The 15,735-nt window shown below is 35.6% G+C and overlaps 1 protein-coding gene across 5 annotated transcripts in view; it reads right to left on the bottom strand.

Moving 5' to 3' along the window:
- Positions 1–428: 428 nt before the first annotated feature.
- LOC140798574 (BEACH domain-containing protein B) overlaps positions 429–15,735 on the bottom strand; it is a 30,439-nt gene continuing 15,132 nt past the window's right edge. The window contains exons 21-42 of one of the 5 annotated variants that reach the window (XM_073152453.1): positions 15,386–15,722; positions 15,090–15,278; positions 13,970–14,225; positions 13,633–13,839; positions 13,335–13,556; positions 13,065–13,241; positions 12,778–12,899; positions 10,828–11,289; positions 10,486–10,699; positions 9,871–10,092; positions 9,312–9,776; positions 8,934–9,236; positions 8,366–8,818; positions 8,198–8,244; positions 8,003–8,096; positions 7,632–7,838; positions 6,261–6,386; positions 5,803–6,174; positions 5,409–5,640; positions 3,938–4,711; positions 2,405–2,572; positions 429–856 (exon numbers count right to left, since the gene is read on the bottom strand). In XM_073152453.1, the coding sequence (XP_073008554.1) occupies positions 4,011–4,711; positions 5,409–5,640; positions 5,803–6,174; positions 6,261–6,386; positions 7,632–7,838; positions 8,003–8,096; positions 8,198–8,244; positions 8,366–8,818; positions 8,934–9,236; positions 9,312–9,776; positions 9,871–10,092; positions 10,486–10,699; positions 10,828–11,289; positions 12,778–12,899; positions 13,065–13,241; positions 13,335–13,556; positions 13,633–13,839; positions 13,970–14,225; positions 15,090–15,278; positions 15,386–15,722 (5,408 nt within the window). In that variant the 3' untranslated portion in view covers positions 429–856; positions 2,405–2,572; positions 3,938–4,010. Of the gene's footprint in view, positions 857–2,088; positions 2,573–3,937; positions 4,712–5,408; positions 5,651–5,802; positions 6,175–6,260; positions 6,387–7,631; positions 7,872–8,002; positions 8,097–8,197; positions 8,245–8,365; positions 8,819–8,933; positions 9,237–9,311; positions 9,777–9,870; positions 10,093–10,485; positions 10,700–10,827; positions 11,290–12,777; positions 12,900–13,064; positions 13,242–13,334; positions 13,557–13,632; positions 13,840–13,969; positions 14,226–15,089; positions 15,279–15,385; positions 15,723–15,735 lie in introns of those variants that run through there. The other 4 variants (XM_073152451.1, XM_073152454.1, XM_073152455.1 and 1 more) reach the window with 4 other exon arrangements.

Raw genomic sequence — 15,735 nt, forward strand, 5'->3', positions numbered from 1 at the left:
CTTTATTCGTAAATGGTTACGGATGTCTCTATATTTCTGCAACTCCTCTTCCATCAAATGCTGAAATATAAAAGCATTTGAAACCGCCGTGACCCAATTTGTGACCTAATTTTCTTTTCCCATTAACCACAAAAAAGATGCTAGGATGTTGATAGAACTGTAAATTCTATTTCAACGGTTATCAAACGAAATATACTTGGATTGCACACATGGAAAACCATGCAAAGTGCTGGGCGTAAAATGACTAATGAACTGCTACAAAACGGGTATCTGGAAATATGCGACCGAAAAAGATAAAAAAAAAAGAAGAACGAAGAAAATCAAGTTCTTCTACTTGGGTTTAGCAAGTAATAGTAACTATTTCAGCATATAGATCGCATGGCCTGGTATCTGGAATATTCTCCAACAGGAGCATCAGAAGGCAAAGATGAATTTAACACTGTAAATATACTGAGAGATGGAAATGGCCAATTTTTACTACATGCCACCTGCCAACTATAGAATTAATCATACAATTTGTTGCAAAAATGAGTACCACAGCAGAAGCCTCTTGACTTTTATCCTCTCTTACAACAGTGTGATTGTTTAAAGTAAAACATCATCACATTGTAGGCTCCCTGGTAACATAATCAGCATTCTGCAAAGAACTAAATCATGCAGGCAAGGCTCACCTGAATCTTTTAAACAATTCACATGTTACAGTATAAACAGCCCTAGCAGAAACACCAATTCCATGCATCTTCCAGGTGGAACTTCCCACCCTTTCTTGATTATTACGATCATTTTTCATGAGCGAAGATTTTAAACTTATTAGTATCCAGGATCTAAAGCTTGACTGACATGGATAATTTGTAACCTGAAATGTCCAAAAGCTAGGAATATCAAGAAAGCCCAATTATAACATTGCATATAAACAGAGCACAGCAACAAATAAGTTAACAAGCATCAATATCTTCATATTTGAGTCCCCTCAATATATATATATATATATATTTGAGAAAGTATCAGCCTACTCAGCCTACCAATGTCAATATCCAGTGGATGAGAATTATTATTGAGCATTTGATGTAAGAAATAAGAGCATCTTTATATTCCATACACAAGATGTAACCATGGTTGTCCTAGAGAGATATGCCAAAAGCCAACATGGCCTGTGGTAGTCCGCAACTGTGCCAGCTGCTTCTCGATGCGGTTAAAAAGATAGCTTGACTGGATTTGTGGTCACTTAACCCAAAATATCACAAACAGTGTATGCAAGCTTTATCAAAAAGCGGCTACTGAAATGACATAGTAGTGAACTCCATCCTATTGTTTACTCTTTCCTAATTTACTCTGTTAGTGCGTGACTGGAAACAACATATTATGCTACCAGACTCCAACATGATTCTTACAGTGGACTGCAAGAGCAAGGGATCCAAGCCTCCAAGAGAAATTGTTTGCAGATGCAAGATTAATTTTTTTGAATGACATTCCACAGAATAGATGTTGAGCAAACTAGACAATACCATCTGTGCTTTCTTTAGGATAAAAATAAGTATCATATGCCTGCTTGGCTGCTTCCATTGGCCAAACTAATATAAAATAAGAGACATCAGATGACACCTGAAGCCTCACAATAAGTACAATATAATATCCAAATTTTCATGTCAATTTATGTGAAAATCTCTCAAGAAGCACCTGAAGTTCAATCCAGTAGTCAGATAGCTAAAACAGTATGTAAAACTATGTGGATGAGACACATTCCAGGAACAATGTAGATGCACGCTCACTCAAGGTCTTTACTACTGTCACATATCTTTCTTAGTATCTGATTTCTTGGAAAACTTGAAAAATGACAAGTACTTCTGGGTTGCACTTCAAACTGTCAATTACCAAATGGCTGATAGCAGACACAATGGACAAGCCTAATTGGATCCTCTTCTGGCCAAATAATAATGATCTAGAAGGAATATATTTCAAAATCCCAAAAAATAATCAAAATCCAATTAGGTATAAACAACACAAATATCACTATCACAGTCATGGTTGTTGCATTTACAGAATGGTCAAAGATGAGATGTGATGCAAAGAATCTATAGGAAAGAAAAATTAACTCAATCTTACCCAATGTTAACTAAGACACTGAATAATGTTGATGAAAAAAGCTCATCAAAGCTTCCTTTTACAGTGTTCAAATTACATAAAAAAATAAAAATGAGGACCAAAAGCCATATGTAGACAGATGGAAGAAAATTCATGGTTACTGTACATTCATTACTGTAACCTTTATTTCCAGATGCATCACTATTAAATGTAAGTATGCTTGCTCAATATTTCTTCATTTCCAGAGTAATCCATAATTTACTTAGCTCGGTAATCAAGTCCCAATCATATGTTACAGGTGAATAGAAAATAGAAGACTAACCACGGACTTTGAACTGGAAGATAGCCCCACTTGTATTTGATGGTCCCAAGAATCCAGTTCTTGCTCCACTAAACATATATTGTAAACTTGGGAGTCACAGGGAGGTACGAGGAGCAAAAATAATAGACCGGAATGGTTGTTTTTCTCAATTTGTATGTATCTTCTACACTGCATTCAGAAAATTTTATTGTTCCAACTTCAAACTGAAACCATGATAGCATCATACATGTAACAAATGCAGAATCGATGGAAAGAAAGAGTTTGTATTTCTAGAACAAACAAATTAATAACATGAAAAGAATGTAGAAGAGTTCAGTAATCAGAGGTTGCAAATAAATAACAAGATGAAGAGCAGTAACTTCATCTACCAATAAATCTTTTTCATCAGCTTACAAGTTAAAGTGAAAATTGGCATTGCATTTCTAGATTCATTAAAAATAAAGAGAACATTCCATAATAAATAGCCAAACAAATTTGCAAGAGTGATTCCTTGGGATGGTTGGATACCCAGCGAGGAAGGTGAACTGCCAGAACCAACAGTGGGCTGGGGTCGTTCAACAAATAATAGAGAGCAAAATATTTGATAGACAAATAGACATATCAAGTACAATAGAGAACTCAATTAAAAGGTACAATGCAATTACAATCCCAAAAGTATACTAGCCATAACTGAAACTCAAAACAACCAGGACAAAAATAAAGTATAACATCAAGTCTAACAAACTAAGAGAAAACAAGACATGTCCAAATGGAGATAACAACATAGATATGTCCTAGATCTTCATATGAATCATCAAGTACCAACATAGTTGTTGTAGAAAAAGTAGCTAGACAATATAGATCTTTGATGAACAAGTCTAAAATTAAAATAAGATTGTGTCTTTCTAAGAATCCAAGATAGAATCCAAGATAGAGTCCAATCAACATAATCAAGGCATAAATTTAGAAGTCATACATCTTATGGTAAATCATCAAAACAATCATAATGTAACAACCCCATATTTTATCATAAATCATCAGAATCCATCACAAATATCAATTTATAGTATCACAAAAGCATCAGTCTCCAAGGATCAGGATCATAAGCTTCTGACAGTTTCAACAAATGCCCATATGGAACAATTTAGAACCTCAAAGGATTTCACGAGAATTTGTGATGGATCCATCTTGCAATAATTTACTGAACGAGGACAAAAATGAAGATTATATGCATAGTCAATTACCTGTTATATCATCTCATCTTCAGTGCATAATAGTGTAATCGACATAACATGTGAAAATGATATAAACCCATATGAAGATTTTAATTATCAAACAGATGGCATTAGCCTAGTGCTCAGCAGTACTTTGAGTTACTTATCTATTAATATTAGAACTAAAGTTTATCTCCAATTCAGATATTTCAATTATATAAAATTGGCAACAGTATATTCTTTGTAATAATATTTGAAGATTGTAGTGGATAAGAGAACTATTATTTCTTTGTAGTAATATTTGAAGATTGTAGTGGATGAGAGAACTATCAATTCATACCTTTCCTCTCACTTCTGACATAGCCATACTGGTCACTGTTTGGTAGGCTGTGAATTAATCCAAACCTACCAGCCTACCCCACTGCAAATGATTTTGACTTATTATTTCGTGGAAGGCTACCTCTCCGAAGCAGAGCATTTTCTATAGAATACACTAGTAAACATCCATCCTTTGTCCCAGCTAAGAAGCATTCTTCAGGTGTCACAGATAAAGATGTTATTATCTTCCCAGCTCCGTCATACCTCTGAACAACATCAAGAGAATGCATGGAGCGCAGAACTATTTGCCCATGATCACCTGCACATACTAGGAACTCTCCACAGCTACTAAGTTCCATGCAATTGAGTCGACCATTGGATTCAGAAGAGGCAATGTGCTTTCCGTTAATAGAATACAAATGCAAAGAGAGATCATTGTCAGAATAAAATACTAATCTCCCTTGTGTTGATGCCACTAGCTTAGACAGGCCACTACCAGATGGATGCTGAATAGATCGTACATATGTTCCCTCACGCAATGTGTGAAAAATACAGGTTCCATCTTTTGACCCACTGATAACAATATCAAGTTCCACACTAATAAATAAGCATGTGATGATATCGTCATGGCCACAAAGAATATGGAAGGGGCTTTCAGCTATAACATGATCTTTCGTAGATATTTCTGCTTGTGTATTCCGCGATTTTTTCTCAATTGATCTCCCTCGATATGCATGCCATATCATAACTGTTGTATCATAACTTCCAGTAGCAAGGATACTTCCATCAGATGATGCTGCAAGGTACAAAACCATGTTATAACTAAACATGCAATAAAATATTAGACATTTCATGATTGAAGAAATAAATAGCTAATTATATGCAATATGAAACTCCAAAATCACTAAGGAGAAAGGATAAATGTTAAAGAACCAACATTATCTAACAAAATAGCTTCGCAAAAAATAATTCCCTCAAATGTTAGTTCTCAAAGAAATTAAAAAAAAAAACTTCCCACAAATGTGCGAAGGCATGAAGCTGATGAATGAATCAGGAGCACCCAAGAGGGTGTAGGCAACTTCAGGTAGATATAGGAAAGAGATGACAGAACTTTATACGAAATTATTCATATTGCAACTGAAAAGCTAAAGGCTATGGAACAGTTGTAGATTATCCAGATGAAGCAAAGTTGATGAACTGCCTTATGGATTCTGCAACTGCCAATGCAATTCAACAGTTAAGACAGCTTGGTACAAATCATACTTCTTCTGTCACCTCAATGCATCAAACCTTGACACGTCATCCACTAAAATGGGGCATGCATACTCTTTTATCAGGAGAACAAAGCATTTTATTAGGTACTTTATTACCTTGGCTCACTGATATCTCTATCAACTATTAGCCAGTTGAAAGTACAGGTGGTTCAACAACAAATATAACTTAAAGATCATTTGTAACTTGGTTGCAAATGATTAGAAATTTATGACACGTACCTGCTACACAGCTGACTACATCTTTGTGCTGTCGTATGGTCTGCACAATCCTTCCATCATTTAGGGATATGACCTGGAAGCTATTCTCCCAGTTGCCACACAAGATCAAATAACTCTCATTATGAATGTGCATTGTTGCTAAGCATCGTCTTCCAAACTCGACATTTTCTGCTAGAGGAGTACCAATCTTTCGTGGTGGAAGAACATCAGAACCAATTCCAAAGAAAGGCTCCTATGCAAGTATGAAAATTTTGCATATTTTATCAATGAACTTAGCAAGTCAGACTACAAAACTACAAATAATTATAAAAGTATCATAATTATCTTGAAAAGACTGAGGTACTATTGTATTTTCATATAAATTTATGGACCAATGTTATCATTGAGAAGTAACCTGGGATCCAGAGAATGTGAAGTTTCCACCAGATAGCAATTGTGTTGTCAACCATGATTTAACAGACAGCATGAACCCCTTGTTCACCACAATAATATTAGAGTCCAGGAGACCAACATATAATACAGATGATGTGGGATTTGTTGTATTAGGAAAAATCGAAGTCAACGTGATAGATCCTGGAGCAAAATACAATGGATGAGCAATTGGAACGGGAGGTCCTCTTCTTGGATGTTTTTTACGGAAAATCTGGATAGGTGTCTGGCCAAAATTCGCAATCTGGTCTTCAATTGCAGACTTCTGTAATACATCATCCATGTTTTCCAAATCAACAGCACCTTCATAAGTCAAATAATAAAATATATTTGCTGCCTGCAATCCAAATTTACTTTGAAAATGTTAGTAAAACTAGACTACCATAGATTAATCAGTACTAAGGATGAAAGAGAAAATCATACCTCCACAGCAGGTTTGCCACGCTGCTTGTAACCAAACACTAAATCGATCCAGTGATGAAGATTGGAACTCACATATTCACTTTCAAGGGCCTCTCTATTTTTGTGAATGAATTCTTCAGAAGAACCCTTCAGCAGAAATTTTCAAATTCAAACTTACCATTAGAAAATGAAAAAATAAAGAACACAATCAAAACAGAAGGATAAATTTAATTAGTGTCATCATTGGAAAACCAAATCTGATAATTTTAAGCCGCAATTACATTTCCATTCATCCACATGAAATCAGAGAGAAAATAGATATTTGTAATTCCTTTTATAGAATATACTTCTATAACCATGTTTGAGATCAAGGAGTCCTTGAATCAACAGGTATCATATTATAAGTTTAAAACACCTCCAAAGACGATAACAAGAACAAGGAATACGGTAAATTGGAGGTCTCAGAAGCTTGCACTCACAATCCCACTTTGAGATTGTGAGCGGACGAGTATTGGATGGATCGGATAGGCTTTTGGATCATAAAACAAGTGTGCTCCAAGGAAACATTTAAAATATTTTCCCTTCCACACATACACAAGTATTCCACAGTTAGCACAAGCAGGAAAAGAAAAGATGCTCAGTTTGTGAGTGAGAGTTTCTGTTCCACATATAAATATAGTTATACAAAAGTAAAGAAAGATAAATGATTCTTCTCTGGATAATATAAACATATGCATGCTCCTAAAGCAGAAAGTTCAGTTTTAAAGCCAGATGCAGCGAGAGCCCTTTTCTTGAAATTAACATATCCCAACCAGTCCTGAGCTCCCTTCGGATATGCATGTTCCTTCATTCTCTCCAAAATTTTCCAATAGATGAAGGAAATATTAGTAAATTAAGATCAAAACTGAAAATTTGAAATACAGGCACCATAAGAATATTTGATCAATAGATTTCTCTTGTTCTACACCTGAGATGCAGATCTGATTCCCGCAGATGATGAGGTCATTACTCATTATTTTGTCAGCTACTACATTTCAACTGTACAACTTCATAAAACTAGAACAGGGTAATAGATATTAATCATTCAAATGCTAATGAAGATAAGCATCAACATCTAACATGGGTATCTATTTAGTGAGAGAAACATTTTCTATTATAACAGTTTTCCAGTACTTGACTAAAAAATGAGACATGAAAGAACAATCATAAAATATTTTCTGTTAGTTGACAAGTTATCTAGTATTAGAAGAACAATTAAATAGGTTGTTCCCTTAAGAACCACATTGTTACAGCTCCCATTGGTACAAACCCTACTTTTAAAGAAATCAAGAGAAGTGAAGTACCATTAGCTTTTAAAAAGTTCTTTGTACAGGAAAACAAAAATATAATTACCTGTGCCCATGGAGGGAGAGCAACATCACCCAAGGGTTCACCATCTTGCTTAATCCCAAGGTGATAGGAATTTGTATTCACCAGAAAGTCAGGCATGTAAAAGAATTCAGGAATGAGCTCCTTGACATCACTTGTATTTGATAAGCAATTTTGGTAAGTGCTGTCAATGCTTTGGAAGAGCCGATCTGCATGGTCAAACTTACCACCCTGAAAAGATGAATCCCATATTTCAAATTACATCTGCAAACATAACCATATGCATATGGGGAATCTCAACAGAAAAAAAAAATAATACTTTGAGGAAGACCAAATTAAGGTAACAAAAAGAAGAAACAAAAATGCTGGAAAGAAAATGAAAAGAAAGGCAGTACCTGCAAATTACGATGCAAGGCTGTAAAAGGCTCAAGCCTCAGCAGGTAATACAGCACTATACCCATGCTAGAATAGTGAGATCCATAATAAAAACTGGAAGAAAGAATCAGTGCCATTATGGTGTATCAGAAAACCAAAAGAAAGGTACTTACTCATTTCAAAGGCATAATGAGTATCAAGACCAAAGAAGCTACCTTGGAATATCTGGATCAGAGAAGTTACGATACCTATCCTCAAAAACCTGCATAAAGAAATGAAAATCTTAGTGGGATGGCATAAAAAGAAGGAAAAAAGAAAGGAAGAACTCTATCTGCTAAATCGCCATAGGTATGTGTGTACTAGGCTACTAGCGATTAATGTACCTCAAAGCGTTTTACATCCAGAGCACCAACTGGCTTTGAAAGGTCCCTAAAAGTCGAGGACTTGTTAAAATCAAGTTTCTCAGAAGAATAGTCAGCCAAAACCCACGGAAATATAGGATACTGAATCAAATCATTATACGATCTGCCAGCAAGAGTATTAAGAATCATAAGATATTCAAAGTTGCTAATTTCTCTCCGTTTCCAACTCTCCCTGGCATTTTCAGCCATTTCCACTGCAATACGTCTGTCAATGAAAGAAATAATTCCATTTTTATCTTTGGAACTTCCCTTAGGAAACAAGCACTCATTTCTCAAAGAAACTATTAAAGATCCGGCATATTTAGCATCTTTTTGGGATGCAAAATTCAAAAAAATAGGGGCAGTTGAATCATTGAAGAAGATCTCTATTGCAGTGTACTGTAAAAGGTAGCGGGTCCAATAAACTGCTTTTACCTGACAATAAGTGAAACAAGATAAAATATGAAATTAAACATAGAACGGAAAAAGAAGAAAACATAAGCTGAACATCAAAAGAAATTGCAAAAGAAACAATCACAAAGCTGTATACCCTGATTAAGTTCCACCTGCGATGCCGTTTAATTTTATTGGGTTGATTTGCATCAGGGCCTATACCATCATTTGCATTTTCTTTTCCACAATTAACATGTAGCTTCTGCTTCTCAACGCCTCCCATTTGATCAAACTTCGAGTCCAGATGTTTTTTATCCAGAAAACTATTGAAAACAGATGATCCTCCTGTTCCTTCAACCAAAAACTCACCAGAAAAATGCAGAACATTTCGCAGTATCATTAAATGCCCAGCCAATTTTCTCTTTGGTGTTACAAGCACAGAAGGAACAGACAAGTGCACCTAGAAAATATAAAAAAAATAGAATTAAATTTTATATAACACCTATTGAAAGTGGTGTAACAACAAAGAAGTTACCTCACTTAAATCATTCTCCCCAGTAGCAGAAGATGGTTCCCTCTTATCCTGAACAGTATCCAAATGATCAGAAGAATCTCTAGCATTTTTTGAACCCTGTTTCTCTGAAGGATTACTAAGCAAAGAGTCATTCATATCACTGCCATCTTCTGGCCCTGAGCTCCTCTCCTCTGTGATTCCACGCACTCCTTTTAAAAGGAAACGCTTCATTTTCTCAGGAATAGATATGCCCAAATCAGTATCTAGATCACATACAGGTTCTTTGGTTGCATTGCAAGATTTAGTGGCTGGAGGATGACATAGTCGTTCATCAAACTTGTAATTACGCTTAAGTTTGGGTCTACGTCGCCATTTGTCCTCTGTTTTATCGAGTTTCCAATGTTTTGCAATATTGTTTGGAAAAGGGTTAGCAGACCAAGGACCCCTCTCATCAATCAGAGCACGAAACATGTGAACCCATTTATCCTGTTGATAATTAAAACTATACCTGAATTAACTGGTAGAGACATCTAAGCTGATACATTCATATAGTAGGCCAAAAACCTAGGCTAAAACTTACAGCAACAATTTGTTGGTCCTCATCATAAGCAAGCTGAAAAGAAGCTTTTCTTTTGTCATCTGCAGAAAGAAAAGCAATTTTGTAGGATTGAATCTCATCTTCAAAGCTCTGCAATTGATTTAGCTCTTCAACAGAGTGCTCATCAAGCTTGACACAGAGTTCTTGTAACTGCTTCATGCGGTCAGACTTAACTTTCTTCATGTACTTTGCCTCATCAACTACCTGAGAACAAAATACACCATTAGAGCAGTTCTCTGTATAAGCTAAACATATTAAATAAGAGACTCTTCTATGCAAATGTATTTTAGCCTCTTTCCAACAAATTATTCTTCTTTAAAGAAAATAAAAGGAGTGATGATGCATGAGCAAGCCTAGGGTACCCAGGCATGCACCATTATTTGGAGATGCTGTTTATGAGAGGGAAATCTCACTGAATATTCACAATAGCAAGCATTATTTTCATACAGAGTGTCAGAGTCATACCCTCCTTTTCCATAGCAACATTGAATACATTGTTGCCTGGCATATTGCTTATAAATGCTGGCAAATCTTGCCAAATAATCAATTAGAAAAAAAGTCAACCTACATGTTAGAAGCTAAGAATGTAAAACGCACCATGGTAAGAACCCTGTCCTTTTGAATAAGGTTAAGGATGAATCCAGCTTCCTTTTTGTTGCTGTTGCCTTCAAAAGGGTCATCCCTACCCAAGATACTAGTAGCAAGCATAGACTTCCCACAAATAACAGTTTCGAGAATCAAGTGCGAGATAACATGAAAACGTGCACCATCGTCTAGCACTCCATAGTGTGAGCGTACCGTGAGTAAAGACCTATTACCAAATGATATTGAAGTAAGAGAGAAATAGAATGAGTTTCTGTATCAATCAATACTCATTCATGAAAAAAAAATCTTTTGACTGATGTTACAGGTCAAACTACTATGCCCATTGAAACATACCAAATAAAAAAGTGCAGCCTGTTCTTGCTCTGGTCATCATCTGATGTAAGGAGAGAAGGAAGCAGTGAAATGAACTGCTGAACACATCTAGATGCACTTTCCAAACTAGCTTTGCAAAGATATAGGATTACAAGATGGAGGATAACTCTTGGACACCTCTCTCCTCTCAACATCATAGCTTTATCAACATTTTTGTTCACTTTTCCACCCAATGCATTGCCAAGTCCTCCAGACACAACTACAGCAGCCATTTCTGCGGCAGGAATATTCAGAGACTCCACCAACCCACGTGCTCTTTGGCCGAACGATGGAAGCCCAATAGTTGAGTTTTTGGGTATATTCTTGTTCAGTCCTTTCCCATTCACTTCACCAATAAGTATCCATATTTTATCATATAAATCCCACCACTCCTCTTGCATTATATTGTCTTCATCAGCAAAACAATTAAGGTGCCTAAGAAATCTGAAATTGCAAGATTTGATATAACAATAGCCATATGTGATAATAGATGCTCAAAGTGAAAATTAAATGAAGGCAAAGGATGATAATCATGAACTTCAAGTAAGTCAGTGTTTTGTTAAACTAGGGAACTCCAAAAGATAACCTAATTTCCAGCTAAACTGAATCCAAAATCCATATGAGAGAAGGAAGTAAGAGACTTGTAAACATAGATTGGCACAGTGAACAGGTGTTACATAGACATACCAGAGGTTATATTTAACAGCTAAATCATTATTCTCATATCTAGTATTGTTTGTGAGATGAATGGAGCTCAAATATGTTTCCTACTCAATGTTGCCATTTCAAAGACAGTTAACTAAGCAACTGAGATTAACTTTCCTATTAGCATTTAGCAGTACTCTCAAAAGTAGTCACTAAAGGCAGCAACCAGGGTATAAAACAACAAAGGCAGTAGATAGGTGCAAATAGATATTTAATTGTATGATGTGCATATAACCTAAGAAAATATGAGAACTTGTAACTTAGAAAGGGAACTCCTAAAAGCATCAAGATGAAAATGGAGTGTACGGGTTATTTTAAAATCTAAAGTTTTTAATGTTAATTATAACTTAATAAAAATTATTCTAAAATTCTGACTTCCAAGTAACCCTTGTGAGAAAAAGAAAGGTCAGATAAAAAAATTGAAACATAGAAGTGCTGAGGTAGCTAGCTTTATGTTTGTGTGTGTGTCTGCACATGAATGTGTGCAGGTGCATGCATATATAGTAACTTATGCCAAACTATAATGTAGTCTGCATAGTAGTAACTAGTAACTGCTTATTTTCCACTTGATGTATTGTGTATACATACAATATTTGCCAACGCCCTGTGCGGACCTATAAAGGTGCACACACACATATATATGGCTACACACGTGCATGTGCAAGTTCATTGTTTGTTCATATATACATGCATACATGAGAAAGAGAGACTTGAAGAACAAACTTTGTTCTCAGTTGAGAAAATTTTATCATTATTCTAGTCGTTGGTTGCACCTCAAGATTGCAAAAAGAGTATCCCCAGGTGAAGTGAAATGAATTGCTCACACCTTTTCTCCACCTGCGGATGAGCTTTTAGATCCCCAAGCACATTCAATGGCCACAAGAGTGTCAAATCTTTTTCAAATATTTACTTAGTGCTTTTAATCTAGCTCTCATACATAGGTACACACACATATATACATATATTATGTCACTGATCGTATTGAGAAGATCTGTTTACTTGCTCACACTAGCTAACACGATAAACAGTACGCATCCCAATTTTTGCATGGGAATATATAACCGTACAATCATTTAAGGTGAATTTAAACAAATAGATGATCAAAATTCATGAAGACAAGCAAAATTATGACCATGTTTATCTCCAAATATATCATGTGTGGACATATCCAAGTGATAATTAATACAACAAAGTGAATTGGTCTATGTTAATCCAAAGCAGTGTTACCTTGGAGGTTGATCGTCAATCTCACTTTTCAACATTTCAATTACAGCATAGCTGATATCATTCTGACTTTCTTTCAGTGGGCCATCAGAGGAAAAACTTGATGAGAATCCAATGGCAGGAAACTACAAAGGGACAACAAATTTGTTGTTGGAGCAGGTATGATGGTTCATGATTATGTAAACAAGAACCCTCGTATGAATTGAAGACAAAGAAGATCAAGAGAATACTACCATTGACAGAAATTGACATGACAAAGAAAACCTTAAATAATGCAGTTAATTGCCTACCAGAAGCTTTTCACCACTTCCATTTATTATTAATTCGTCAATGAGTTGTAGAAGATATAGGGCATTATCTCGACATGGCTGAGACAGGAAAATATTTTCTTCAGAAGCTATTTCCATAAGACTATTAACTAGATCTTCAAAGATGTCCCGCAGCAAAAGGGTGTTTAATAATTTCCCCTGCAAATGCAGCACATGGTTAAAAAAAGGGCTACTGCTACACCAATATTAACATGAAGTTGCTCTGCAGAACAGTATAATAATCCTGCTTACCTGTTCAAACTTTAAGAGTAAAAAATTTATCGTCTCTTCCAATTGATGCCAACCACCTTTTACGGAATACAAATAGTGGCAAAGCACCACAGAATATAAGTTTCTAACAAGAATCAGTTCATTGGGCTGTGTTGTGCCAGCTTGGGTTTCTGACACCACTTCATAACTTTTAAAAACATCGAGCTCCACAGATGTCTCTAACCAGTAACTCCACCCATGATCCTGATTAAAGCCCTCATCAATTAACTTCCAAAATTACAATGTGTAAAATCTTAAGTAATAGTAATTAGTTAATTACCATCAGGGCTTCAATGTTGGAAGAATTTGAATCTAGCAAATCAAGTAGATCACTTAAGAGTTTTGCGCGCACTGAAGTTTCTGTGCAAGATTGCAAATATTTAAAGATACAGACCAAAATCTGAGGAAGGGAAAAGTGAGAAGAGAAGCCTGCAGAATTGCTTTTCTTAATCTTCTGTGCATCAGACTGACTACATTTTTGTAGAACCTGAATAGAAAATATTAAAGTGATGAAAATCAGAATAAAATATTCTGAAAACTGGAGAGATAAAAAAACTAGACAGAATTATAGTAACCATCTGGCCAGAGAATATACTTCTAGTTCTTTAGTATGTCACCTGTTTAGGGCTAGCACCACCAAGAAGAACATCAAATAATGTGGCACAAAGGTGATCAGACAATGGAAATTTAAACAGTCTTTCAGTGATTGCCGGAAAAATTAGTTGCAATGTCATTGTTCTTTGAATTTCAGAAAGAGATTTAGATCGTCCTACAGAAAGGTTGAAAAATTTTGCTCCTCGTTTTTCAGATGGAACTCCAACTAAAAGCTTGCCAAGAAACTGCAGACCCAGCAGCCTGATTGGCTCCATTTCCCTATGATGACGAGGTTAAAGAAAATAATAGTAAGCCACAATTTCCTTTATACAATGGATGAACTAGATATACAAACTATGTAACATGCAGGCTATTCAATTCTAATCAGCGTCCTTACAATAAAAGACCCAAGTTATGCAGTCAAAACTCACACAAGCAGCTACTTAGAGCATATGCCTTTAGCCAATTTTGCTCTTAATACAGGATCATTCAAATCAGGTTTCTTTGTTATTGGGATAGGTGAATGAGATTGCATACACAGGCACATATGCTTCTAATAATAAAAATTAGAAGTATCATAAAAAGTGTTCAAAATAAACTAACATATAGTAATAAGCTAATAAGTGGGAGAGCCCTCGCCCCTTTATTATATGCTATCACGTGCAACTGCCAATCCATAGTAAACCATACTTGGCTCATTGCTATTGACGAGCAATGGAGATAACAAGTCTCATTGGGGCATAAACTAAATGTATTAATTCTCTAAGGAACATTGAATGTCAAGCTACCAAAGATAATCCTCCTCCTCAATCCCGGATTGAGATAGATCAGTATTAGACATATTTTATGATGCAGAAACAAAATTCAAATAACACTTGCACTGAACTACATCTTAATATAGATAATGTTTGATTTTGCTTGCCAATTTTATATAGTGAAGGTCGAATCATTGTGAATCTGAAAATGGCAGATTATTCAGAATTCAGGTACACAGTTACAAGGTTTTCTACTTATTGTTATGTACTTAATTTCTTTCTACAAAAGAAAATTTTGTACATCTGTATCAGCATTACTTTCATTAGAACTTCGAGAACTTTTGACATTAGTTCGTTAAAAAATAACGAGTGAATAAAGACAACTAACCTCTGAAGAAGATTAATAAAAATGTGACAACCCCCAAGTGCATTTACTTGCTCAAGAAAAGATGCTAGCATTGAATTTTGAGAAAGAGCACGAACAACCATGTGCAATACATCCTCTATGCATGCCATATCCTGACTTCTCTCGAAAAATGAAATAAGAACCTTTATATCCAGTGAAGAAATCTTTTGCCTGCAAACGCATTTTCTTACTTGTATTAAAAATAATGATGGACGCTGATAGTTGTGCAAGAATTAGAATTTCACAAAGTCATAATACTACTTGAATAAAGTACCTACCTTAAACTCATTTCTGCAAGACTCAAGAGGAGAAGTCGGATCTTACGAACTTCTTCTAGGCTTGGTCTCGCTCCAATAACCTGTTTAGTTACTGAATGCAGAAGAGGCTTGCTACCAACAGCAGACCGAGAATCTGCTTTATCCCAGTAAAATTGGCATATGATATCTATAATCCGAGGAAACCCACACAATGCTAGCAATAAGCTTCCATCACTCTCAAAATAACGTATTAGAAACATAAAAAGATCTCTTTGCACCTCATAACTTGCATACACCCAGATATGTGGATTCAGATAGATACGTGAAAGAGCATCTTTCGTTAGAACTTTCGACATGCCTGAGTCAAAAAA

This window comes from Typha latifolia, chromosome 12 (genome assembly GCF_019914945.1).
Source record: "Typha latifolia isolate L0001 chromosome 12, TyphaL0001v2, whole genome shotgun sequence".
Taxonomy (NCBI): Eukaryota; Viridiplantae; Streptophyta; class Magnoliopsida; order Poales; family Typhaceae; genus Typha; species Typha latifolia.